Source organism: Mauremys mutica, chromosome 8 (assembly GCF_020497125.1).
Source record: "Mauremys mutica isolate MM-2020 ecotype Southern chromosome 8, ASM2049712v1, whole genome shotgun sequence".
Classification (NCBI taxonomy): Eukaryota; Metazoa; Chordata; order Testudines; family Geoemydidae; genus Mauremys; species Mauremys mutica.
Window position 1 is genome coordinate 85,935,885 of NC_059079.1, and position 27,792 is coordinate 85,963,676.

The 27,792-nt window shown below is 42.9% G+C and overlaps 1 protein-coding gene across 2 annotated transcripts; it reads right to left on the bottom strand.

Moving 5' to 3' along the window:
* Window positions 1–272: 272 nt before the first annotated feature.
* Window positions 273–27,716, bottom strand: HMMR (hyaluronan mediated motility receptor). Of its 2 annotated transcripts, XM_045028918.1 has the most exons (18): window positions 27,579–27,687; window positions 22,920–23,042; window positions 21,996–22,084; window positions 20,990–21,040; window positions 17,769–17,957; window positions 16,376–16,462; window positions 13,445–13,545; window positions 11,272–11,346; window positions 9,883–10,061; window positions 8,991–9,139; window positions 8,510–8,724; window positions 6,874–6,990; window positions 4,852–5,010; window positions 3,237–3,389; window positions 3,051–3,150; window positions 2,567–2,743; window positions 1,832–1,994; window positions 273–1,306 (listed from the first exon to the last, which is right to left on the bottom strand). In XM_045028918.1, exons 1-18 carry the CDS (start codon window positions 27,622–27,624, stop codon window positions 1,287–1,289), a joined length of 2,193 nt encoding a protein of 730 aa, XP_044884853.1. In that variant the 5' UTR covers window positions 27,625–27,687; the 3' UTR covers window positions 273–1,286. The 2 variants fall into 2 exon arrangements, with proteins under 2 accessions (XP_044884853.1, XP_044884854.1); XM_045028919.1 differs by lacking the exon at window positions 22,920–23,042 and having other exon boundaries at window positions 275–1,306; window positions 27,579–27,716.
* Window positions 27,717–27,792: the final 76 nt, after the last annotated feature.

Below are 27,792 nucleotides of genomic sequence, written 5' to 3' on the forward strand. Positions count from 1 at the left end.
CAATAACCCTTACAGTCATACAGGTACAGTCAGTAATAGAGAGCATAGCAAGCTTAAGGGGCAATGGGGGGAGGGGAGGGGGAGGAGAGAGACACACCCACACCAAGAAGTCATGTCAGATGAAGTGTTGCAGATTATGTCTTTGGTGCCTTTAAATGTTTATTTTGCTTATGGTATAGTTAGAGAAGACGACGTGGGCAACTTAACAAGATTAAGATTTAGGACTTCAGACCGATTCATTAAAACCATTTTTATTCAACCAAAAAACCTTACACATATTTACCAGTCTAACATTTTAACAAAGCACGTGGATTGTCTTTCCATACTGCCAGTGTCTAAAAAAACTTATAGAACATCTTCCATCCAATGAAGACCAGCTTCCTTGTGTTTCCATGTGTTGACTTTGTGCAAAGAACTAGATAAAGTGAAGAGTTAACTGTATAAGAGCCCAGTGAGTTTAGCATTCGTTAAAGGTCACTGACATACCTGGAAATGGAAGCCCATCAGGATGTAGGAGCACAGGCAGTCACAAACAAATTCTCAGTCTGTCTGTGCCAATCCTGACCTGAGACTTCTACAGCAAGATGTTTTAAGTCACTAACCTCCAAGACTGTCAGTTAGAATGTCAAGTGTGGTTTAGGTGGCATAGACTCTCCCAGGAACTGGCCAGAGATCAACTTTGCAACCAGGATTTCACATCTATTCTGTGGTTTAGGGAGTGACATGTGAAGCCAGCCAACATAGATGACTGGTCTCACGAAATGCTCCTTCCATCAGTAAGTACATGTGAACAAAACAGTGAAAGAGTTTAGCCTAATGTACAAGAATCATGTGCAGGCAACCCAAGTAAAACACTTTATTTCTTGAATTAAAATTAAATACTTGTTATTTTGTTGAACTTGTTACCCATTATACTAAATGGCCATAGAGATGGATAGATTTTAAATCTGTTTTTGGTATTCTGTTCTCTTCAGTTGAGACAGTTTAGACACAGTAGGAAGTGACATGCCAAATATTTCCCTGGGTCGCAGTGTGAAGCAGGCTTTGACCAGAGAACCTTTCCAGTGCACAGTCATCCATTGCCCGCTGGGTAATAAGTTATAAATCTAGCATTGTTCTTTAAAAATATTTAAGAAAGCCTTTCCCTTAAGGGCTCTTACTAGACACCCATCATTGTGCAACCTTGATCCTTGATTTTATAATGTACATATGGTCCCTTGACTCTTCAATGCAGCATTTAGCTTTTCCCAGCAAGTTAACAGGATCATCTTGAAACCAAGAGCAAGTCAGCACTTGTTCTTGTTGCCTGCAATAGAAAAGCTGCTGTGAGCTTCTTGTAAATGTTTTTACTACTGTAGATAAACAGTAACTCAAAGTTCACATATTACCCAAGACATTAATTCCTGCTACTAAGTTACAGTTCTGCATTTCCCCATATGGAATGAGTAGTTTATATAATGTGAAGTCTTGTTTTGACTATATTTGAGGAATATTTGCAGGCAAGTGTGGACGCTTACACATGATCTGAACCATTGATACTCAGACCTCAGTGATTCAGGAACCAAATTAGTGATCAGTGTTACCCAAACAAGCCATAGTAGTGTGAATTCATTGTTTCATATACTTTTTTTTTATTTTATTAAAAAAAATTCTTACAGCAAAATGACTGACTCAGTATTATTTTATCAACTACAATAGGTTAACATAGTAAAAGCATCCTGACTGGATAATAATTAAATCACAGTGTTTTAATATGTGCTGAAAGAGCCACAAGAGACCCATGCAAGCCTCAATTTGAGTATCACTCATCTGATTTAACACTCATACTTACCTTCTTTTAAAGGAGTTTTGGGAGCACCATTTTCCTTGCTATCATATTGAAAAGCTTTAGAAGAATCAAAGCGCCTGATGCCATGAATTTCATTCAGTTGCTCCTGAAGCTCTTTCTGTGCTTGTTTTTCCTTAGCTACCTGAGCACGCAGTTTTGAAACCTCCTGAAGTAGGAAACAAACACTTTAGTATAATTCTGAGGTCACCACATTATGAAGGAAGCAGTCATGAATCAGTTAAGTTAAGCTATGTTAACGAACACTAGCCAAGAGAAGTCTGTAAAAACTGAAAGACAAAGATGTTTGGATGGCTGGAAACTTTATTACTTACACTTGACTCAAGAGCATGGCATTCTAGAAGTTCTAAAAAGTCTATTGGTGATGCTATGAGACACTAATATCCCCTGCTTTCTTTGCGAGGCTCTGGCCAGTGTGGCAATATGGAACTTGGGATCCATTTCCATTAGGTCTAGCAAAAGGTCAAGCTGAGAGATTTGTCCTCTCACAGCTATTACCTGGTTTGTCAAACATTAAACACTAGCCCAGATGTAGATGCCTGGAGCTGAAGCAGCTCATTCCAACTCCAGGCTAGAGAGAATTGTCCAGATTATTTTAATGTTAAACTCTGAATAAGTTCAGATGTTTAGTGTCAGCATCTAGATAGTTTATCTTAAACTACGATGATGTTGCTTAGTGGCTGGACATGATACATGCGTTAGACAAGTCAGTTGACAAACCTGTTTGAGCTGAGCATTCTCATCTTTCAGCTTCATAACATGTTTGATTTTCTGCCTCTGATTCTGATGGCCCAGTAGCTTAGCATATGCATCACTTAATTTGTTCAGCTCTTCCTGGGCTGCACCATGTTCATTCAGGAGAGCATTCTTCTCTGCCTCAAATGCATCTAGTTGTTGCTGAAAGAGAGTTTGAGTAGGAGATAAAGGAACATGAACTATCACTGCCTATTCCTTTGAAGAATAGCTATGCCCCCAATACTTCCATTAAGTTTAGGTTTAAGAGGAACTATTAACAAGAAATTGGTGATAACCAGCTAATATCCCTTCCCCAAATTGGGACACTGGAAGTCATATGCAAGGGGGGGGGGGAAAAATTAGTGGCATAGTAATATCTTCCAAGTAAACTCCAACTCTTAATAGTTGAGTGTTGACTCACTGGTAATAAATCTTCAGTCTGTAGATGCTGCTTAGCAAAAAGACTAACCTGAAAAGGCTTAGTTTTGTTGTGCAAGTCCTCATAGAGAGCACGCCAGGTTTGTATCTCTTCTTCAAAGCCAGCAGCCACCTTTTCATCTATAGTTTTCCTGAACAGAAACACACAAGCAGTTTTGGTTGTAATCTAGTCTTAAATGTATTCCCATTACTAAACCAGTCAGAGATCTGGAGTCACCTTGATCTTTCAACTTCAAGCTGTTTCTTGAAGTCTTCAGTTTGCTCTTCCAGTTTTGTCTGAAGTTTAGTTATCTGTGCAATGCAGGATTCCTTGGTTCTCCTTATTTCTGCTTCTTTTAGCGCTAGCTTTGTCTGGGCATCTAGAAGCATCCTAGGGAAGGGAAAAAGTTAAAAAACAGTTACTTCCTCATGAAATATTTGGAGACGTTCAGATTTAATCAGCAGTAAGCAAAGCTTGCAGCATTCCAGCTACTATACTTACAGAAAGAATGGTTAGACTGAAATAGCAAGGTTTGCACAGGCAGCGTTGCATAGAGCAGCCAACAGAGAGATAGAAAGGGGCTATCATCAGATTAAGCCTACAATATTTGTAATGTTTAGTAGTTCAGGCAGTATCTCTTTCTGTGCAAAGAAAGCATCTGTAAAGCCTATTGATCTGTCCAATGGAGGACTGTTTTGAGACATTGTTAATTCAAGGTATTGTGACTTATTCCAGTAGTTGTCTGAGACAAACAGCTAGGGACACAACTTGGGGTGTATCTCAAGCTACTTGCAGAAGGATACATCTCATGCCGACAGACCCGCAAAGCTAAACTAAACAGGTGTAATTGAACAGTTAATGTAAGCAGTAGAAGCTTAGACTCCTGAATGAGAAGAGCCCCTTAATAAATCCAGCAGGAATTGCTCACTTTTGTCTCCTTAAGCATTTCAAGGAAGTGTGAACTTGAAAAGTGTTTTAATTAAGCTATTTGTAATATTCTAAACTGAAGAGCTAGTGACTTCCGTAAATTACTACAAACTTCACTGTACACAGAGCTGGAAAAAAAAAATCAGTCTGGATGTCAAGAGGCCAACTGCACTTTTATAATCTTACCAAAGGCTTTTAAAATGCTATGTCATTCACTGGTAAGCCTTTAGTTTACTAGACATATCCTGTTGTAGTCAAATACTGAAGATAAAGGTTAAATAAAGTGAACTTATGACAGCTTTCAAGACAGTTAAATGCCACTGTAGTGTATCTTGAGGTCCTAGATTAAAGAGCAAGAAAAAGTTGGGTAGCCCAGATTAGTCACAAATATTTGACTTGGACAGACTTTAAGGCAGGCATCTTGAGGAATGAACCCCAAAACTGCAGAATTAGAGCTGAGAGATTTAGATCACACAAGGCATTTGGAGAAGCAGTAAGTAAGGGTAGAAAGAGAGAAGACTGAAGTTCCCTTTTCACTGTAGCCAAAAGCAGGAAGCTTTTGGTGACAAGCATTTACATACAATGAAATAGACTGATAATCGCATCATAACTTGGGTAATGGGGTCCCTCTCCCCGTGTGTGTGTGTGTGTGTGTGTGCGCGCACGCGCGCCAGTCACTTGGAGATGAGGTATTGTAGCTAGCTATCCAACTGAACTGAGCCACCTCCTAACCTGCATTGCATATACTAGTGAATTTTGCACAGCAACCTTTCAACGCCCTGCAGCTGAAGATCTATTCCTCCAACAATGAGAAAGAGTTCATAACACTAGTTGTACTGGAGAAATATTCCATATGGTCTGGCCATAGGCATGTCAAAGGTGCCCCCCCACCACCACTTTAAGGAATAATCAGATGGTCCATTACCTTGCATATTCCTCTTTTGCCTTGTCTTTAGCATGTTCCAGCTCCTGGAGTTGCTGTTGCATATCCTGGCCTGCTTTTCTCAGCTCAGCTACTTTCTCCTGTAGAGAAGAATTGTCCAGTCGGAGACATGCCATTTCTTCAGTCATAGATCCCTTGTAACTAGAAGGAAAAGTTTTAGCATCTGTTACTTAAATGTTAATCTTCATTTTGCAGTGTTCAGTCCTTTTGAAGACAGTAACAATCCACCATAAGTTTGAGGCAAGTTGTATTTGAGATCCCATCACAGAATCATAGTAATGTAGAGCCAGGTGCTTCAAGTGGTCTAGTCAATTCTGCCTCTGCATGGGGAGGAAGTATTTCGAGACCATTTGTGAAAGGTATGTATCTAATCTGTTAGAGACCTCCAGTGACAGGGACTCTACAGCCTCCTGTTTCAGTGCTTAACTATCCTTATATAGTTATAACTTTTTCCTGTTATCTAACCTAAGTCTCCCTTGCTCCAGATTAAGCAGATTGATTAATTGTTCTACAATCCACTGATGTTAGGACAAGAAACACTTTTCTTCTTTATGACAGCCCTTAACATATGAGATTGTTTATCAGGTTCTCTCTTAGCCTTCTCTTCTAGGCTACGGATTTAAAAAAAAACACAAAACACAAATATACACACACACACACACACACAAAAAGCCATACCTTTCCTAATAAGTCAGGTGTTTTAAATCTTTTATCATTTCTTGCGGTCCTCTCCTATTTGTCCACATATTTCCTAATGTGCAGTGCACAGAATTGGAAACAGACTCCAGCTAAGGTCTCATCAGCACCAAGTAGAGTGGGAGTGTTAACTCCCACATCTTACATACAACACTGAATACATCCCAGAATGACATTGCCCATTTTTGCAACAGCATCACATTGTTGACTCGTAATTCATTTTGTGATCCACTATAGCCCCAAATCTTTTTCTGTAGTATTATTGCCTAGCTAGTTTTCCCCAATCTTTGTTGTGCATTGATTTTTAACTTTCCAAGTGTAGTACTTTGCCCTTATCTTTATTGGATTGTATCTTGTTGAATTCAGACCAATTCTCAATTTGTCAAGGTTGTTTTGAATTCTAATCCTGTCCTCCAAAGTGTTTGCAACCCCTCCCAGCGTGGTACCATCCACAAGTTTTATAACCATACTCCAAGTCATTCATGGCACATCAAATATAGTATACAGATACCTATCAGAGTGCTCAAATTATAAGCAGTGTCTACAATCCTGTTGAAATTGTACCAAAAACTTCAAGTTTCAATTAGTACAGATGACCAAATACAAAAAAACCTCTCCATTTCTGTCAGAAGTCACGAAGGGGTCAGACCTAACTCTCTGAATGCCTTTTGTATAGCAAACAGTTACATAAAATCAGATTGATGTAATTACTCATTGTTTTAAAAGTTGGGAAAGTACTGGCAGACAAGCAAAGTGTTTTTTCTATTTCTGTATCCTCTGCCAGTTTTAAGAGTTTAAAAAGTACAAGATTACCAGTTCAGTTTTAAAATACTTTGCAACATCATGTGTAGTTTCCAGTGATTAAAGCAACAGTATCCCTAATCAGAGAACAGCCTGTGATCAGAAATTTAACTGTCATAATATTCATCTGGATCTTAACAGAAAGTTAAGCTGCACTTGCCAATGCACATAATTCTAATGCAGTTTTGGTTTCAAGAATGAGAATATCATTTGGGAAAAAAAAAGAGAGAGAGAGTGTTCCACTAACATTGATAGTGTTGGGTTACAGGTGCTGACTCGATGGGTGCTCCAGGGCTCGAACATCGAAGGTGGTGGGGGGGGGAGGGGGGGGAGAAGAGAAATAAAAGCAGGTGCTCAGCACCCATTGGTCACCCGCCAATCATCTGTTTGGCAGCAGGTAGGAGACAGGGTGAGGGAGCAGGTGGAGCACCTACCTGGAAAAAGTCTGAGCCTGTGAAATCCCACTCCTCTATCTCGCTCTCCAGCATCTAGAGAGAATTTGCATACCTTTCAAATTCAGCAACACTTTCTCCAAGTTTACGCAGCGTGTTGCTGTGCTCTTCTTGCTGCTGAACAATGGCTTTACTGTGTGTTTCATTAGTTCTCTCCAACTCAGCATTCTTCCTGAAAATAGATTTTAATATTCCATTCTTGAGTCCAAATCTTGACACTGGTCTAGGACAAACAGCAGTGGTTGTACTGGCCATGACAGACTTGCTCTATCGGCTTCCTGTTACCTCTGATCCAAACCAGTATATTTCTTTCCTCAATACTACTTTCAAGAGTCTTACTAGCAGGTTTGATTTTACATCATTTTCTTTCCCCAGTGCTTTAATTTCAGTTGTGTCTGTAGGATGGGATTTTTACCATGGAAGTAGAAGGAATTTGAGTTCAGGAAGAAGAGCTGCAAGAAAGGTGCTTAGTTCAATTAATCTCAGAGTTGAGATTAAACTGTTTTTCTTCCCTGGTCCTCACAGCAGATCTCCTTGGGCTAGTTTAATTTCTCCAGAACCCCAAAGTCAATGTTATCCAGTTGGGCTAGAGGATTCTCAATTTTATCTTCATATGGAAGAAAAATAGCTCTTTAGAGCTGGCAAGTCCAATAAGAGCTTAAATAGAGTACATTTGTGCACACCTTGCTTTATGTACTTTTTCATTATCCTGAATCAGTAAACTGTCTAGCAGTTCATAAATTACATCTATTAAATTCTGATATTAGACACCCTAATGCTGGATACAAAAATGAAAATAGTAATTGATTTAACACCTTTTCTACAAAGTTATCTTAAAAACACTGGTTGAACAGCAGCTAACACTTCAGTCTTTTAGTTGCTGAGCAACTTGGTGTCCTTTAAGGCCCTACCAAATTCATGGTCCCTTTTGGTCAATTTCAGAGTCATAGGATTTTACAAGTGGTAAAATTTCATGGATTCAGCTATTTAAATCTAAAATGTCAGTGTCGTAATTTTAGTGGTCCTGATCCCCCCCCCCAAAAAAATGTGGGTCACAAGGTTATTGCGGGGTGTGTGTGTGCGCTACCCTTACTGCTGCAGGCAGCGGTGCTGCCTTCAGAGCAGGGCAACTGGAGAGCAGTGGCTGCTGGTCAGGAAACTAATCTGAAAGCTGAGTCACTGCCAGCAACAGCATAACTTCTGCCTGCAGGCCCTCAGTCAGCAGCTACCACTCTCTGGCTGCCCAGCTCTGAAGGCAGCACAGAAGAAAGGGTGGCAATACCACGATTCCCACCCCTTACGACACCCTGCAACTCCCTTTTGGGTCAGGACCCCAATTTGAGAAACGCTGGTATCCCCATAATCTGTATAGTATAGGGTAAAAGTGCACACACACACACACACACACACACACACACACTTCACAGTCCGTGACACATTTTTCATGGCCATGGATTTGGTAGGGCCTTATTTATAACAGATAGGACTGAGTTGCTAACATTTAAGAGCTGCTTTTTGAAGATATTGGATTAGACCCAACTGCTATAGAAAAGTGAGCTGGTGGCCACAAGTCAATTTAGTCCTGTGTATTCTAGCTGAGAATTTTTTTTTTTTTTAAACTAAACCTGGGATTACCATTTGTATTTCCAAATTCATTAGATGCAACAGTTAGAGTTACTCTTTTCACAAACCCTTTCAGCTTTGCTTCCATCTGTGCTAGCTCTTCAGCTCTGGACTTGTTCTCTTGTTCCAAGTGCTTTACCAACTTATCAGCCTTTTCTTCCTTAATATGCAGTTTATCTAACTCATCCATTGCTTCTTCTAGTTCTTCCTCCAAAAGGAGCCTCTCATTTGTCATCTCTTCTTGAAACTCTAGCAGCTTTTGATGCATGGAAGTGGAAAGTTCCTGCAGGTACAGACAGCACAAATACAAAGCTATTAGTACAAAGGAATTTTGAGTTTACACAGTAATCTTAATTTTCATGAATAGGAAGGGCTTGTCTACATGAGGTTGACTAGCTAATAGCTAGTCTACTATAGCTATGCCACTCAGTTTCCTCTGTGTAAACAAGCCCTTATTCAACAATACATCCACAATGGGTTTGATCTAAACCAGAGCAAGAATTCAACAGCATTTGCTAAGAGAGTAGATCAAGTCTGTATTTTGTTTACCTTCTCTTGTTGCAGCTGAGAATAGATCTCCTCCTGTTTCTGCTGAAGTTTTTGGTGTTCTTGCTCCTCTAGGAGGAGTCTCTTTTTCAAGCTTTCTATTTCAGCATTCATACTTTGCTCTTTTTCTCTGTTCTCAGTTAAGAGTTTCTCTATGGAAGAGAAAGATGCCAATATAAGAACGCTTTGAGGACAGAATAATTAAGAGCTTTGCCCTACAGTACACTGTGGTGCTCTCGCTCTTTTTTTTTTTTTTTAAAGTAGACTTTCCCACAACTTGGTGAGCTGCTGAGTTTATCATATGAACATTCTTCCATCCTAGGTGACAAGAGCAACCATTAAGACTTTCTCTCTCTCTTAGCATCAAAGAAAATGGGGCAGGAAGAAGCATGACCGTTTCCCAGAACAACTGCTGGGATTATAGAGGGGTGTGCAGAGATGAGTCACTTAGTGGAGTCTAGAGCCAGAAGATACCACGGTATGCAGCAGTGAATTGTGACAATGCAATGCTGCACTGCTGCCTGGAGAATGGCTCACACCTCATCAGTTACCATATCAGAATATGGAACTAGAACCAAGTGATTTTTCAAGTGGAATCATAGCTTACATTCTGGAATTTCCAGAGTAAGTAACTAGTTCAGACAGCTCCCCATTCCCAACTCCCCCTCCCTTCCATCTGCTGCTGGGTGAAGTTTTTAGTACTTATTAGTAACAATACTTCTGACTATAATCTGGGCTAATAATTGGTAAAGAACAAGCTTAGTATAACGATATACCACAGTTTTGACTTGGGACATGCTAACCTACATTTCAACAGAATCATGTTACATAAGGTCTAAATGAAATCAGTTTGGACATGGGTCTAGAGACTCAGCCCACAGGCTATAACAATTACCTTTTTCTTGTTCAAGCAACTGACACCTTTCATTAAGCTCTTTGATTAGCTTAGATAGTTCTTCCTCTTTTGTTGTAAAACAATCATTCAAGGCCATGATGTCCTGGTCCTTTTGTGCCAGTATCTTCTCCATATGGACAAGATCTAGTTTGTACTTCTCTATCTGTTCTGCAACTCCACTAAGGGGGGGGGGGGGGGAAGAAAGATGCAGATATCTGTCAGCATTACATTTTGCTTAATTTTACATTTGTCGTCGTCACAATTTGTACCAACATAATTCTGTGCAACACTGAAGTCCCAAGTATCTAAACAGGACTTGGGAAAGATTCGTTTCTAGATGGAAGAGCTCAGGACAAGATCTATATTAATGTGCAATGATGGAGATCAGGTTTTTATAGTGCACCTTTAATGCAGCTTCCACTCTGAGAGTTAACTAAGACTCAGATCATTCCTTCTATGGAAAAATATTCATGAAGAATCCTATGAAATTCTATCCACTGAGTGCCCCCCTCCCACCCCAACCACTTAAACTGGTTGGGGGCTTTCCCCTTCTCCAGAGAGAAGTGGAAACTAGTCTCAGATGTATGCAGGAACTGCACAGATCCAAGAAAGTCACAATGTCTGACTCACTGCATGAAGATACAAGGCTCTGCTTAAGGGTCCCTCCCTCTCTAACAGTGCATCTTTGCATCTCTCTCTGCCCCTTTAAGGGGCAGGGTGGATCCCCAACAAAGAAAGTGTTACAGAATGTACTGCAGCCCAATTCCACACTAATTGTGCACATGCCTTCTCTATATTGGGATCTGCAATACACATAGTTGTCCCATTGATCTTGGAAGGGATCTGTATTGAAGAGTCTGTCTACACAGCCAGTAAAGCACTGCCACGACAGTGCTTTAAAATGACTGTGTAGTTGCTAATAAAACTACTTCTGCAAGGGGAATAGCTCCCAGAACTGTTTACACTACCACTTTCCAGCACTGAAATTTGCATTGCTTTGGGGGGGGGGGGGTGTTTTTTCACTCCTCTGAGTGAAGAAAGTTTCAGCACTGTAAGTGGTAGTGTAGACAAGGCCTAAGAGGGAAAAATCTAGCATAAAAACCTCTGCATAAATAGTGTTGACCAGACATTTTGTATATGGAAGTAGCTTTCTATGCCACTATGGAGAGGTGAGGCCTTGCTCAATTACCAAAAGTCAAGCTAGTTTGAAGGTTTTAAATCTAAGAAATGGACTAGAGATTCCTCCTCCTCCCATACAAAGGAAAGAGAGTTAGAATACTGATGTCTGTACAATTCAAATTAGAAATACCACTAAAAGCTTGATCAAGCCCCTACAACTGAAGCTTAAGTGACACTTGATTTGTCAAATCTAAAATAGAAACTTGTTACCTGAGTTCTGTAATGTATTCCACGAGTTTCTCAGTGTCAGACTTTTCTTCAACCTTGTCTCTCTCAGTAGCAGTTCTAAAAATAAGAAATTTAGATGCTGCACTTAACATGACAGTTCTAAAACCAGATACTCAAGAAGAGCTGCACAGAGCCGGAGGTTAATAAGTAGCTGCCTGAAGACAACTAACAGAAAACCTGCATTCATCTGTGGATTGCTAGTATTAAGGCATCTAATCATGAACCAGAATACACCTAGATGACAAGTAATTCAGTACCACACAATATGAAATTAAGGCAAGTTTCTTCATGAATCAGTTAGAGTTGCATTTCAGTAGATTTTGCATTGTCAGTTTCAAATACTGAATGTTTAGCCATTCACATGCATGTGGGAAGCAATAAAACTTGGAGAGCTCATGCTAACTCACAGAATAAATTAATTCACTCTCTTCCATACCTAGCCTAGGGGCTCTCTGTCCTACAGTCTGGGAAGGAAGTGGCATGAGATCCTGCCCAGTCAGTAACTGTTACTTCTGGTAGCAGTGAGAAGATGGTATTAGGGATCTGAAAAAAAATCAAGTAGATTTTTCTGCCTACCTATGATCTTCATGATTAGGGACATCAGTTGGGAAATGCTGCATCTAGCCGCCAGTTGTACAACAAACATACTAATGTCTCCCATGACCAGTTGCATTCCCCAGGAACTATTAGCTCTAAGTTTACCAGCAGAATCATTACCACCAGTTTCATGAATTTTACTTTTATTATCAAACTCAAAGTGCAATGTTAGCTCAGGCATTTGACTCCTGAGACATTGAAAAAGTGTACAAAAAACATAGTGTAATGAGGATTCCATTCTACTTCACACATGCTTGAGCACAGGGTGGTATGGGCAGTGGCGTAGCCAGGTGGAGGGAACGGGGAGCAATAAAAGAAGGTGCCGCAGTGGGTGGCACATTTACTCACCCAGCGGCGTTCTGGGTCTTCGGTGGTGGTCCCTTCACTCACTTCGGGTTTCTGTGGCAGCACTGAAGGTCCCGCCGCCGAAGACTGGGAGCGAGTGAAGGTCCCACCGCCAAAGACCCAGAGCGCCGCCGGGTGAGTAAAATAAAAACACAGTGCTTTTTTTTTTTTTAAAATCGCTCCCCCGGGTGAGTACAAAGGCACTAGGAAATTGACAAGGCACCACTTGTGCTCAGTGGGGGAGCAGCCGCTCCCCCCCCCCACTGCTCCCCTAGCTACGCTACTGGGTATGGGTCACACTTGAGATCCATTTTGAAATGTGCAGTGATGTAGAAAAGCAGTGGCCTGCACAGTGAGGTGAAGTACACTGGTTGTTGATTGGCTTCAGGGTAGAATTTGAGGTGATGGATGGGGCCTGCCTCTCTGCCCTTATGATACATAAAGACTGCAAATCAAGTGCCTCAGCTTGAGGTGGTGTAAGAAAAAGATGGCTTCTAGAAAGACATTCTCCACAATGGGTATTAGAGCAAGTTGGAGAGGAATAGCTGGACCTGCTGGTCAGAAATTCTCACAACACCCTTGTGAAGGAGACAATTGTTGTTCCCCATTTTGTAGTTGGAGAATGGAGGCATAAGCTTCACTGAAGAGAGTCTACATCTGGGCCAGGAACTGAATCCAGTTAGCTTGAGTCCTAGTCCAGTGCTTTAATCCTCTAAACTATCCTTCTTACCATATTATACATGTTAGCTCACCTGAACTATATTAACGTTAGTCAACTGGTTACCTACAGTACACCAATAGCTTGAGTTGATACAAAATAAAATTGAAACCTTGCAGAATGCAATACCTTCTTTTTGCTATGGAATGGAAGTCACCCAAGGTTGACAGATTTCTATTCCAGTCACAACTGGAATATTAGAGGAGCTATTTTGTCTTGCTTCAAAATAGACACTAAGGGGCAGTGTCATATACTAGGCACCTCTTACAACCCTATACAACAGGGCCTAAACCTGATTTACAGATCACTTTGTATTAGTTTTCTGCTACACCAGATTCCAATCCACTGGCAAGCTCCTATCAACTCCCTGTTTTCAGTACTACTTCTCCTTAGCATCTGCTGACACTCATTTAGTTTGCCATATGTTACAGTTAAGTATAAGCAACAATGAAAGAGTTGGCAATTTATACCAGAGGTAATTCCTCTATTACTTACAGTTTTTCTTCCAGCTGTGCTACTTTTCCTTTGGAATGCACTAGATTCCTCTGGACTGCCTGCAGCTTCATTTCCATGTCTTCTTGTTTAGCAAGGACATTCTTTAAAGAGAAAAAAAAAGAAGAAGAAAGTAGTTAATAGCTATAGACATTTTACAAGCATAAAATATAGCCAACAAGTTATATTCCTATTAGGCATTGTGGCAGGCTTATTTATCCAGGCTAGTTTGCCACCATAAATCAGAATTTACTATTGGTACAGTCCAGTGCAGTTGGAGTCAAATTTATTACTTTGGAATTCAAGATGAATATGAAGTGAGAAAGTATATCAGGAAGGTATATTAATAGCAGTGATTTTTACAGAATTAAATGACGCTATTTTGTTTGCTTTCTAGAGGCAGTGGGGTCTAAACACATACTTGGATTATGATGCTGCATGATTGAAGATGACCATTTGTATCGCTGTTATACAATTGCAACATCTTATACAAAGTGTATCATGTAAGGTGTCAATGAAAAAAAGTTACAATTTGTCAGCTATGATTATCCTGGTTAAATCCATGCATCACTGTATCTGAAGTTACAAACATTGGATATAGATCTGCATCTCAAACATGTATCGTACGCCTGGGTGACACCTCAGAGCTAGATTTATATCAGGGCTAGCCAACTCTGTGTTGGTGGCCCATTAAGGACACTCCACTCTCACAATGGGCCATTGAAGAGGCAGGCCTTTCCTGTGGAACCAGGGGTAGGCAAACTTTTTGGCCTGAGGGCCATATCTGGGAATAGAAATTGTATGGCGGGCCATGAACGCTCACAAAATTGAGGTTGGCATGCGGGATGGGGGGGAGGGGGGAGGGCTGTGGTTGCGGGTGCAGCCAGAAGTGAGAAGTTCATGATGTGGGACAGGGGTCTGGGGATGAGGGATTTAGGGTGCAGAAGGGTGCTCTGTGACCAAGGGGTTCAGAGGGTGGGAGGGGAAAATGGCTCCAGTTGGGGGTGCAGGCTCTGGGGTAGAGCCAGGGATGAGAGGTGCTCTGGGTGGAGATTGAGGGGTTTGGAGGGCAGGGGGAGGAAGAGAGAAGATCAGAGCTGGGGCAGGGGATTTGCGGGGAGGCTCAGGGGTGCAGGCACCAGGCACTGCTTAACTCAAACAGCTCCCAAAAGCAGCGGCATGTCCCTTCTCCAGCTCCTACACAGAGGCACGGCCAGGTAGCTCTGCATGCTGCCCTGTCCACAGGGCCATGGTTCCTGGCCAATGGGAGCTGTGGGGGTGGCACTTGGAGCAGGGACAGCATGCAAAGCCAAGCCTCCTGGCTTCCCCTACGCACAGGAGCTGGAGGAGGGCCATGCCGCTGCTTCCGGGAGCTGCGTGGAGTGGCCCCGACCCAGACCCCACTCTCCAGAGGAAGCTTGAGAACAGGATTTAAAAAATGGCTGGCGGGAGGCATCTGGTCCGCAGTTTGCCAACCCCTGTGTGGATGCCTCAGGCAGCCAGGAGCCAATGCCAACCCCTGTGATTTTGCAAACCATGTAAGGACATGTGATGAAGAGGTGCTCCTCCCCCAACCCTAGAGCTGCTGCAACAGGAAGAGGCTCTTTCCCCTCCCCCCCGCCCCCCATCCCAGGTGCTGCTGTGGAAAAAGAGAGCTGGAGGGTGTGGGGGTGTGTGCGCGTGCGCTCTTCCTGCCGTAGCCCGGGGCAACCTGCACCCCCAACCCCTCATCCCCGTCCCTACCCCAGAGTCCACACCCTGAGCCAGAGCCCTCCCCGCTTCCCCCCAACCCTCTGTCCCAGTCCTGAGCCCCTCATCCCTAGCCCCACCCCAGAGCCTGCACTCCAACCCTCTGCCCCACCCCCGCCACATGAATTTTGTTATGTGCACCAATATGGAGGTGATGTGTCACACATCTCCTCCATATTGGTGCACATAACAAAATTCATTCCACACATGCATGGGAAAAGTTAGAGGGAACACTGCCAGAGCCATCTCCATTTTGCCTCATTCTTGCTCCAGTTCCCTGGATTATGGGTTTACAACTAAAATGAGTATTTTTAACTATGGACTGAGGCCCTTCCAATCTTTTGGAAGCCTGCAGTCTAAAACCTGATCTATGAACACTGAAAGTCACTTGTATGTATATGATTCTTTAGCCATTCAATAACTCTTAATAAAAAAAAAATCTTTAGTTCGCCAATCCTTAGTAAGCTGACAGTTTGATATGTGGGTCAGATCTGAGATACCCCAGGTCAATATGTAAGTGTCTGATCCTTTGGGATTAGTAGAACCTCATATATAATGAATTGCGTTTTTCCAGTAACCTCTCACTATACTAGACTTGTTTGTCTGGCCGTTTAGGGAACTGTGGTAAAAAATCTGACTGGGGATTGGTCCTGCTTTGAGCAGGGGGTTGGACTAGATGACCTCCTGAGGTCCCTTCCGACCCTGATATTCTGATTCTATGGATAAGAACCAATGACTGGAATGCCTAAGAGGGACTGTGTTTGGCTTCTTGGTAGCCAGTGCAGTGCTATGGAAGTTCTTTTGATACTGCTCTGGAGAATGTCTGCCCTGTCTCTTGCAGTCTGCCTTGAGTGTGGCATTCTCAGTGTGGTCCATCCCAGGCACATGGATATTGTGACATCTAAGGATTTCTAGAAGCCTAATTATCTGGGTTCTGCTCTTGTCTCTGCTGTAGACGTGCAGTGCAAACTTGAAGTCATTTGAGCCCTTTGGCTCACTTCCCATTTAACAGTGGAATAGCTACTTCTGACAGTGAAGTTGGAAGAACCCATTATTTGCAAGTTGATTTGTAATTAAAAGGCATTTCAATTGCAAGCTACCATGTAGAAATGCTAGTACCCTGCTTCTAATTCTGGAAGAGATCCAAGTTCCTGTCATACAAGCAATTTCAGTACAGTAACTTACCTTACTCTTGGTCTCCATCTTGTTCCTGAGTTTCATTAACTCCATGCATAGACTGCTCATTTTTTTCTGGGCGCCATCTTCAGAAAACTTGAACAGAGACAAAACACTTTCTGGTTAACACAGGATTAGCCTTACACAGAAAGGCAGTTTACATTTTCACTTAATAAGGGCCTTCCCTGACCCTTATTAATTCCCCCCTCCCCCCACTTAATCCTGCCTCCAAAAGATGATATCTGCAATTCTTACTGATTTGGGAGGGGGGGGGGGGGAAAGTACTTTTAAACTTACTTTGCATAAACTGCAAAGTGCACAAGCCAAGGCAAATGTACATTAAAAAGGCATATTTGTGGCTTTATATTCTTAAATTATAAAGTTCTACAGTATCTACCACTGAAGTGTTGCAGTGTAGCTTGAGAGAAGTGTTGTAAAAGTTTTACTTTATTTACCTGAATCAGTTTTATGTATTTAACACAGTATAATAGCTCCCATTGCTGGTGAGGGCAGGAACCTGAAGGGATGAAGCTAGAGCCCTAGAAACATATTATACCGAAAAGTGTTCCTACACAAGCCACTAATCTCCACTGAAAGTTTACCATTTGCCTATGCATAAATTCTAGTTGCGCTTTAGGATTAAACAGCAGATTTCAACTTGCCACATGTCAAGTCTAACAAGTTTGATCAAAAGAACTCAGCCACACAAGTACACACTTGATATGGGACTTTATTCTGAGGGTAGGATATACCTCAATTGCTTAGGTCAAGATAATCAAAGCTAGTAGGTAAAATCCTGGCCCCACTGAAGTCAGTGGCAAAGTTTCCATAGACTCCAATGGAGACAGAATTTCACCCATTATCTTTAATCTTCTTCCACCTTTTTCACCTAAGAACTCTTTGTCAGTGTCCTCCAAAGCAAAGCTTTCCTTGCACAGCATCTTGGTTGATAGTTTAGCAGGAAATTTACCTCTCCTCTCTTATGCACTGTCTTGGTACAGCCCACATAGGCATAAGATGAGGATGTTTTGCAGACAGTAACACCAAGCATCACTGTCTACCCCGTAGTATTACTTCAACTTTGTTATAACATAGTTTGATCCAAAATTACAGTGAGAAAGTGTGAAAGACAACAGTGCAATTAAAGTTTAAGTTGCCATATAATTTACAAGTACAGCCTAGTACTCTATTCACACAAGCCTGAGCATTAGCCCTACTGGTCAACCTACCAACCCCAATCTAAGGGATTAGGTCTAGTCTTTTTTCTTAACTGTAGAAGACTAAAAACCATTAACTTAGTTGCTTGTGAACAAGCTTGAGGATGTCACCTGCACAGAAAGTGACAAAAACCATAGCAAGTCTCTGCTAACTTGATTAAGTGGATCCAGGTCCAGACAAATACCTTTGATTTTAGAAATTCATTAGTTCTTGTTAATTCAAGAAGCTGTTTTTCCAGGGAAGCAACATTCGCGGAGAGAGATGTTTTCTCCCTGACTGCTGCAGTTAGTTTTGCTTCAGACTTCATGAAATCCTCCTCTAGAGCCTGGAGTCTTTTATCCTGCTCTCCACGTTCTCTCACTAATGCACGAATCTAGAGGAAACAAGTTGTTTGAATATTTATTACACTTCCCTAATTTCTAAAAAACAAACCAAAAAACCAAAACAAAAACACAAGTTCAGTTTGAGTGATGCCCATTGTTCTCCTGTGAAGACAGATTATCCTTCGTTATAACAACTTTTAACCGTTAGAAAAAGGGAAAGGACATGTGAGAGTGTTACTACAGAAGATCTTTACCCGTCATTAAGCTTAGTGGCTTTTGTATCCTTAGCATTTCATCTGGCTACTTTACCCTCCTCAGTTTATTTCAACTGGGGTGCAAGTCAAAATAATCTCATGGTTTCTCTAATTTGCCATGTGGGCAAAACTGGCCCTCTGGGTTGAGGGGTGGAAAGACACTTACGTCAACACCACACCCTTAACATCTGAGAGATTTTTACATGAAGCCAAAATATAGTTTTAGTGGTGAAAGGCAGAAGTTTAACATCCCCACACTTGACGTTTGTATCTTAATTCCAAAGCTACAGCTTCAGCAGGTGATTACATAGAACAATACCCCACCATTCGATGAGAAAAAGCAGTTTCTCTCATATTCATTGAGATATTTGCCCCAGAATGTATTGCTAGCCTAGAAGATTCAGATGAATTCATTAATGGAATGAGCTAAGATATTATGAGCATGTTATAAGAACCTTTACAGAACAGGCAATGCTTAAATCAAAGGGTACGTCTACACTACGGGATTATTCCGAATTTACATAAACCGGTTTAACAAAACAGATTGTATAAAATCGAGTGTGTGCGGCCACACTAAACACATTAAATCGGTGGTGTGCGTCCACGGTCCGAGGCTAGCGTCGATTTCTGGAGCATTGCACTGTGGGTAGCTATTCCGTAGCTATCCCATAGTTCCCGCAGCCTCCCCCGCCCCTTGGAATTTCCGGGTTGAGATCCCAGTGCCTGATGCAGCAAAAATCATTGTCGCGGGTGGTTCTGGGTAAATGTCGTCAGTCACTCCTTCCGCTGGGAAAGCAACAGCAGACAAGCATTTCGTGCCTTTTTTCCCTGGATTGCCCTGGCAGATGCCATAGCATGGCAATCATGGAGCCTGTTTAGCCTTTTGTGACTGTCACCGTATGTGTACTAGATGCCGCTCACAGAGGCGATTCAGCAGCGCTACACAGCAGCATGCTTTTGCATGATAGCAGAGATGGTTACCAGCCATATTGTACCATCTACCATGCCATAAATTGGTAATAAGATGATCGTGGCTACCAGTCCTTTTGCACTGCACCATCTGTTGCTGTCATAAGTGCCCCTGGCTGCTCTTAGCCAGGGGCGCAAAAGCCAAAATTGGGAATGACTCCCTGAGTCAATCCCTCCTTTTTGGTATCTAAAAATAGAATCAGTCCTGCCTAGAATATGGGCAAGTGTACTAGAGAACCACTGTATCATAGAACCAGAGAGCACAGCTGCTCTGTGTCAGATCCTGCAGAAATTATGAGCTGTATGCTATTCACAGGGGGTGCTCCTGCAACAACCCCACCTGTTGATTCCGTTCTTCCCTCAGCCTTCCTGGGCTACCGTAGCATTGTCCCCCCACTTGTGTGATGAAGTAATAAAGAACGCAGGAATAAGACAGTGACTTGTTAGTGAGAAATGAGTGGAAGGCAGCCTCCAGCTGCTATGATAGTCCAGACAGGACAGTAAGGAGTGTGTAGGAGAGGAGCCCAGCATCCCTCTGCTAGTTCAGGGGCAATTGAATCTTTTCTTTACACATGAAGGGTGGGGGCTGATGGAGCTCAGCCCCCTGTTGCTATGATGACGATGGTTATCAGCCATACTGTACCATCTACCAGGAAAAATTAGGGCCAGGCGCCCTTGATTGACCTTACCAATGCTAGTCAGCATGGTTACCAGTCCTTTTGCACTGCCCCATGTGCCAATAGGCTGATGATGAGGACGGATACCAGCCATATTGCACCATCAGCCATCCATAGCGTGGGGGGGAGCAAGGATGTTGGTGTTGAGTGCTGCACCATCGCGTCTATCTGCAGCATTCAGTAAAGATAGGGTGACATGTAAAAGAGTCAAGAGAGGATTGTTTTCCCTTTCACTTCTGGGGGTGGGTGGGGGGGTGCATAAATTGCCTAGCTATGCCCTGACCCACCGCGGACACAGTTTTTGACCCTAGAAGCATTTGGAGCTCAGCCAAGAATGCAAATGCTTTTCAGAGACTGCAGGAACTGTGGGATAGCTTGAGTCCTCCAGTCCATGAGCGTCCATTTGATTCTTTGGCTTTCCGTTACGCTTGTCACGCAGCACTGCGCTGAGTCCCTGCTATGGCATCTGTCTGGAGATATTTAAAAAATGATTTTGAATTTCGTCTTCTGTAACGGAGCGCTGATAGAACAGATTTGCCTGCCCTTACAGCGATCACGTCCGCATCGTCCATGCGGGAGCTCTTTCTTTATTTTGATTTTTAACTGCATCACCACACGTGCCGATTGGAGCTCCACGCTGGGCAAACAGGAAATATTCAAAAGTTCGCGGGGCTTTTCCTGTCTACCTGGCCACTGCATCCGAGTTCAGATTGCTGTCCAGAGCAGTCAGTGGTGCACTGTGGGATACCGCCCGGAGGCCAATACCGTCGATCTGCGGCCACACTAACCCCAATCCGATATGGTAATACCGATATTAGCGCTACTCCTCTCGTTAGGGAGGAGTACAGAAACCGGTTTAAAGAGCCCTTTATACTGATATAAAGGGCCTCTTAGTGTGGACGGGTGTGGCGTTAAATCGGTTTTACGCTCCTAAAACCGGTTTAAACGCCTAGTGTAGACCAGGCCAAAGTGTCATGATTTTGTACCGCTGACAAACCCAGTAGTTGGTACATAGTTATTTTGATAAAATTTTGCTTTGGTCATTATACAGAGCTATTTATAAGCTTAATCAATGTGTCAGGTTACATATTTTGTTAGCTAGCAATTTTAATTCCTTCCACATGAAGCCAATAGTGGTCAAATTATTTTTAAAAAAAGCGCCAAAAAGAAATCTGTTCATACCTCTTTCTCAAGCATCTTTTGTTTTTTCAGCTCTTTCATGATGGATGTATCCTTTAGATAGGAGAAAAAGCATGTAAGGGTTACATATTCTCATACCCGAGAGCACAAAAACTAAGTACTAACAGGTATTCAGTTAAGGTTGATTACTCCATTGCAGGGTTTCTTGAAAATTACTGACAAAATAAACTGCCACTATGAGAACCATGATATTGGGCTATTTGAACTAGTATGCTAATCATAAGGAATTTTATATTGATTTACATAATATAATACTGAAAACCTGACACTGAAGTTGTGTTAGCAAGACTTCCTACCACTTCACAAACACTTACTTACTAGCCCATAGGGGTTTTTTTTTTGGTTTTAACTAACAAAAAAAAAACCAAACAAACCCCGCAACCCAGCATCGAACCCCCCCTCTTTCCTTAAAGCTACAGAATATTTAATTGACTTTCACACACTAAGTGGTTCTACCCCTTATCTTCACAGGGAGGGGGCGGGGGGTAGGAGAAGATACCAAACCCACACCCAAGCATGATTCTTAGTATTTGGGGCCCCCCAGCCTCTTATGTCCCCATATTGGGGCTTTCTGCTTTTCACTTTATTCTATGGGAAAGGCAGCAGAGGCTCAATAGCTACTTAGCTCCTCCCTCCTCTGTCTCTCTCTATTTAGAGTCTGGGAGGAGAAAGAGCAGCACTTGAACTGTCTATTCCTTACCTCTCCCTTCTCAGGAAAAAGCCATCACCTCTCCAGCCACAGGTAGAGTTTCTATTGACCCTAAGCAAATAGATTATTCCAGGTCTGACTAAGCTACATTCAAAAGGAAAAAACTTCTTAGTCCCTACAGGATGGGCATTGAAATAAACCCAATTATCCTATCAAACGATTCAAAATTTGGAGAATGCATTGTTTTAAGACACCCAGATTCAGAGTAGACTAAATTCTTGGCAAACCTATAATTTAACAGTATGAATATAGCTATACCAGAGACAAAAAGATTCTTACTGTTGATCCCAGAGATTTAAGTCTTCTTGGAGTTTTGGGCAAGCAGTCATTCATTTCATTATTCAAATTCTGTTGATTTCCCATTTCCCCTGTGGAGACAACAAAGTTTCACCATACTGAAGGGTCAAGACTGAGTGACTGTTTTTGTGGAAAGACTACATTTGACAGAGTCTTTGATCTTTGTTAGAATGCCCACCTCAAATCTGAAGGTTTGATAAAAATATAACTATCTTCTATACTTGTCCATCCAACTCTCGTACAGTGCCACCATCAATTCATAGTCTATTCAGTTTCCACTGAATTTACCACCCGTCCTGAGACATACACTCAGGAAACAGAATATTGCCACTTTACAGCTTACTGTATCTCCTCAATTGCAGTGTGAAAGAGCAACTGACTATGTAGGTAGGTGGATGGAATGCATGAAGACCCTAATGTTTCAATGAAAATAATACAGTATTACTGGAGTATGGAAATTCAGATAAGCATACTTTTCAAATTGCTGGCAGCCTTTTAAAATAGAAGCAGGTGGTCAATGAACCAACGTGAAGCAAAAGCAAAGTACAGACCATAATCTCAAGCACTGAGAAAGCAAACTGAAGCAGCAGCGTATCAGCACCAAGGCTACGTTTACATTACAGCGGCAAAAGAGATACAGCTGTGCTGATGGAAGAAGTTTTCTGTGTATGTAGTTAATCCACCTCTTCAAGAGGTGGAAGCTAGGTCAACAGAAGAATTATTTTGCATCTACACAGGGTTAGGTTGATTTTACGATGATGCTTAGGATGCAAAATTTTTCAGCAGCACTGAACAATGCAGCTAGGTTGATCTAATTTTTAAGTATAGACCAGGTGATAGTTTCAGCATTGCAAGCTCTTTGAAACTTTGTAATTTGCAAGTTTGTCAAGCTGTAGGACTACTTACCTTTCTGCTTTCTAAACTGTTGGGATTTCTGCTTTCTAAAGCGTTGGGATTTGTCAAGAGACACAGGTTCCTTCAATGCCTCTGAAGATTTGACTTCATAGGACCCCGATGATGGGGCATAAGCTAGAAATGAGGGAATGAGATGTTCAGCACAGGAGAGAACACTAGTTATGAGAATCTGAAAGAGGAGAGTTATATTTATGGATTGATTGCCACCAAGCAGTTCAGACCCATACTTGCATTTCCCAGTTTTTAATCTGCACAAGAGATATCCAAATAAAAGCGCAGAAGACAGACATTGCTTGTCCAAGCATTCTGCAGATCATACCAGCAGTAAAGTTATGCCCATAGCAGAGCATTCTTGCCTGTTTGTGTATGGACCGCCACCATAAACTAGATTTGTGGTCTATACTCAATACTGCAGAAAGACTTAAAATTAGTGCATTAAAGTCTATTCAAGTAGTTATTGGAAACACATGAGCAATTAGAAGACAATCTTGTTCCTTTAAGACTGGATCAGCCCTATTTCAGCACTTTTGTTGGCACTTTGAATGGCACAAACTTTTAAAAGTTAGTCCCTTCCACTTTAAGAGGGAGGCTCATTTGAACTCTGCCATTTTTCCAAGTGCATAATTTTAAAAAACTGCTTGCAAAAGTGTCTTTGAAGGGAAGCAGGAAAGATAGGAGAACACACTGGCATAGATTCATCATTGCTCTTACACTTACAGCTGGCAATATCCTGTCCTCGGTGGTCTCAGAATATGGCAAGCTACTTTAAGCGAGTCTGTCAACTTGTTTTAGTTTCCAAGGCTGATTTACTGACACAGAGGTCAGGGATTGAATGGATATGAATTGCCACCCTCTGACCTCTCCAAGTATATGTTGGTGGGACTGTATATAGATGCAGTCCGTCACTAATACCTATTCTGAAAGGCAGTTCTTAGGCAGTGAATTTCTTAAAGCTCTGTATTAAACTGTCACTAGCTAGGATTTTGTGGATATAATCTTTGCTTTTTTATATCTAGTATTAAAGCTTTAACAAACAAACCATCTAACTAGGTGCCCCTTTATTAGTGAGGGGTGGCCTGTACCTGTAGTTCCATTTCAAGAAGAAATGAGATTCCACACTAAGAAGAAGATTGGACAGTTAGTGACCTTTGGTTAATGGAAAAATTGTAGTCAGTAATATTTAATGTAACGACACATTACTGCTTCATGACATCAAGTACTAAAAAGCCAAAAAGTAGAGATGGAGGGACTGCTGTCCTTGGATGGGGTATGATCTAAAAAAAACCAAGTTCTTAAATTATTTCAATAGTTTGGACCACCTCCTCAACCATGTTATAACATTTCTGGCAACTGTAACAGCTGCCTACAGGAGATGGAAGGGCATTTTAGCAGCTTTAAAAAAAAAAAAAAATAGCCACCACCATGTGACTTGCCAGCTGATTCAAGGAACATAGTTTGGGAACCACAGATATACATGAAGCACACATGGAGTATCTTGACACTGAAAAAGGATGCAATTGAATTGGTGGAAAGATCAGAATAAAGTTTTCACAAGATGCTAGTGCCACTGTAGAACTCTACGAATCCTACCCACAAGGCTAGTTGTATCAGCCAGTTAGAGGAATACTCAGGTTATGTCCTAAAATTTAGGTTTTATTAGTCTGTTTCATAGAGATTAAGGCCAGAAAGGACCATAGATCATCTGTCTAACCTCTTGTTTATCTCAAGACATAACATTTCAGATACTCCTATACTAAATCTAATGACTTTAGTTAGACCAAAGCAAGGTAGTACTCCGGAGACAAAACAGTTGTGTGCCACATGGAGAACAAGAGAGACAGAGATACACTAATGCCTGGAAATTGATTAGGGGAGAGAGATGCTCAGATGATCCTAGCTGCCAATCCATGCCCTGAAGTGCAGAGGAAGCCATCCAGACCAAAACATTCCTACCTACCTGACTTGGGAGAAGATTCTTTCCTGACTAATCTCCTGATCAGTTAGACCCTGAGTATATGAGCAAGACATACCAGTCATGCATCTAAAATAATTCTTTGTACTGTCTCAGAGTACCAATTTACTCTGACCACAGATGGCAACAGGACACTGGACAAATCGATGATGCCTCTGGAGAAAAGAAAAAAAAAAACCAACACACACACCACACTAAAACACCCTGTTGCCAGTTATACAGTAGGGAAAGATTCTCTCCTGATCCCTGCAGACAACTGTCTGAGGCATGAGAATTGATTAGTAGAGCTGCAAGCGTTAAGATTTCTTCCCTTGTCCTCAGTAGGCTCCTGTTTTCGCCATGAGATGGATGAAAAGGGATTCATAGATTCAGATTTCGAGGCCAAGGAAGGACCACTAAGGCCATCCAGCAACGCCTCCCCTGCCACCCCTCCCCACATACAAGCCATAGAACAGGGGTCCCCAACCTTTGTGGCCAGTAGCATATTCATGTTTTCAGAAGAGTGTGGCGGGCGCCAACAATTACTCACATACAGGGCCAGCTTCAGGCACCAGTGGAGCAAGCACGTGCCTGGGGCAGCACATGCTACAGGGCGGCATTCCATCCATTCTGCAGAGTCAGAGCGTTTTTGGGGTTTTTTTGGCACCAGTTCTGGGCAGTGCAGAGAGAAGCCAGGAGGACAGAGAACACTGGCGCCTGCAGCCCTGGAGTACTCTGTCCCCAGCAGACGCAGAGCCGCGGCTTCTCTCTGATTTAAGCTGCAGCCCTGAGCCTGCCAGGGACCGAGAACACCAGCACCGGCATCCTGCAGCCCCAGAGTTCTCTGTCCCCAGCAGGCATGGGGCCGTGGCTTCTCTCCCCTACTGGGCACTAGGCGGGCACACATAAATGCCCCAGTGGGCACCATGGTGCCTGTGGGCACCGCGCTGGGGACCACTGCCATAGAATTTATCCCAGAAACAAGATTAAAGCATATGTTTAGAAAGATCACAAGCAAAGCTCAATAGAAGAAGCATCATCTTTTCAGAGTTTCACAAATGACTGGAAGCCACAGACAAGGAAGATGAAGCTTTCGGTGCATCAAGTGACAGTGACCCACAGAATATTTACAGTGCAACTACAGAAGTCCCTGTCAAGCACGTTTGTGACATACAAGGCTTTGGAGCTGTGCTCCAGCTCCGCTTCACCTCCAGGCAAAAACCTGCAGCTCCACTGCTCCGGAGCTGCTCTGCGCTCCAGCTCCGGGCTCCGCTCCAAAGCCCTGGTGACATACTCCTCTATCTGAGTACTCTGTACCAGGCATAAATAGGCCATTTATATTTCAGTGAAGACAACAGAGCAGCCCTAGAAAAAGTTGAGCAGTTAGGCCAAGTTCCAATGCATGCAATTTCATCGCTCACAGTCCACAGAGGATGTGGGTAAGGAGGTGCCCCTTAATCCATAAGGATGAGCTTGCTACCTTACTGAAATAAGTCTGCTGATAATATTTGTGGTGACAAAAATTCAAGTCTGTCCACACATTTACACCAGCGACACCATCACAGAACCTAACTAGATCAGCCACAACATCTCTGGTGGATGTGCAGGTGAATGAACCAATGTAATATACACCATCATATGCCAGCAATGCCCCTCTGCTATGTACATCGACCAAATTAGCCAATCCCTACGTAAAAGGATAAGTGGTCACAAGTCAGATATTAAGAATGGCAATATACAAAAACTTGTAGAAGAACACTTCAACCTCCCTGGACACACAATAGCAGATTTAAAGGTAGCCATCCTGCAGCAAAAAAACTTCAGGACCAGACTCCAAAGAGAAACTGCTGAGCTTCAGTTCATTTGCAAATTTGACACCATCAGCTCAGGATTAAACAAAGACTGTGACTGGCTTGCCAGCTACAAAAGCAGTTTCTCCTCCCTTGGTGTTCACACCTCAACTGCTAGAAGAGGTGTCTCATCCTCCCTTGTTGAGCTAACCTCGTTATCTCTACACTAATTCTTGCCTGCATATATTTATACCTGCCTCTGGAAATTTTGACCACAGGCATCTGATGAAGTGGGTATTCACCCATGAAAGCTTATGCTCCAAAACATCTGTAAGGTACCACAGGACTCTGTCACTTTTTACAGATCCAGACAAAACACTGCTACCCCTCTGATACTTGAGAGTAGCACTGTTGACCTGAGACCCCTTTGAGCAGACGTTTGAGCCTGCACACAGCCAGAACAAGCTCTGATCAAGGGCTGGAGGCCATGGACAGCTGCCCGCCTGGATGCTTGGCACTCCCATTTCTTCCGGCGCGGCTCCAACGCCAGCCTTCAGGAGTTAGCAGTAGGCTGGTTAATCAAGGCACAAAGGCAGGCAAGCCTGGGAGCCTACGGGCGCCTCGGGGACGGGAGAAACCTTCACTCAGCATCACTCAGCCGGCTGCTATGACCAGGGAGCACCAGCCCGGCCGAGCAGCTGTACCAGGGGCCTAAGGGAAGGCTTCAAGGACACCATCAAGGCCCCCAATCGCCTCCCCTGCAAGGCCACAGAGCACCCTTAACCCTCGCACTCCCACGGGGGCTGGGCGCACCCTGCCCCGCAAGAGCCGCTAAACGCCCAGGGCTAGCGACAGCGCGGCCAGCTCCGCCCTCAAGCTACCCCGGGCGCGGGCCCCACGCACGCTCACCAGCGGCCTCGTTAAAGCGCTTGAGGGGGGCCTTGGGGAAGGCCATGGCTGCACTGCTCTCGGCCCCAATAGCCACTCGCGCTCGCCAGGACCAGCTTCAGATTCAAACTGCCAACCGCCTTCTTAACACCCCCCCGACAGCCAATCACAGAACACCGCCTGCGAGCCTGTAGAGCCACCCAGCCAATCACCGCCTCTGCCTAGAGTATGCGCA

Excerpts from the sequence above, each read along its gene's own strand:
- HMMR (XM_045028918.1), bottom strand. The coding sequence starts at position 27,624 with ATGGCCTTCCCCAAGGCCCCCCTCAAGCGCTTTAACGAGGCCGCTG. Across the intron at positions 23,043-27,578 it reads GCGCTTTAACGAGGCCGCTG|CTTATGCCCCATCATCGGGG; the intron begins GTGAGCGTGCGT and ends CCTCATTTCTAG. Across the intron at positions 21,041-21,995 it reads TTAAATCTCTGGGATCAACA|GATACATCCATCATGAAAGA; the intron begins GTAAGAATCTTT and ends TCCTATCTAAAG.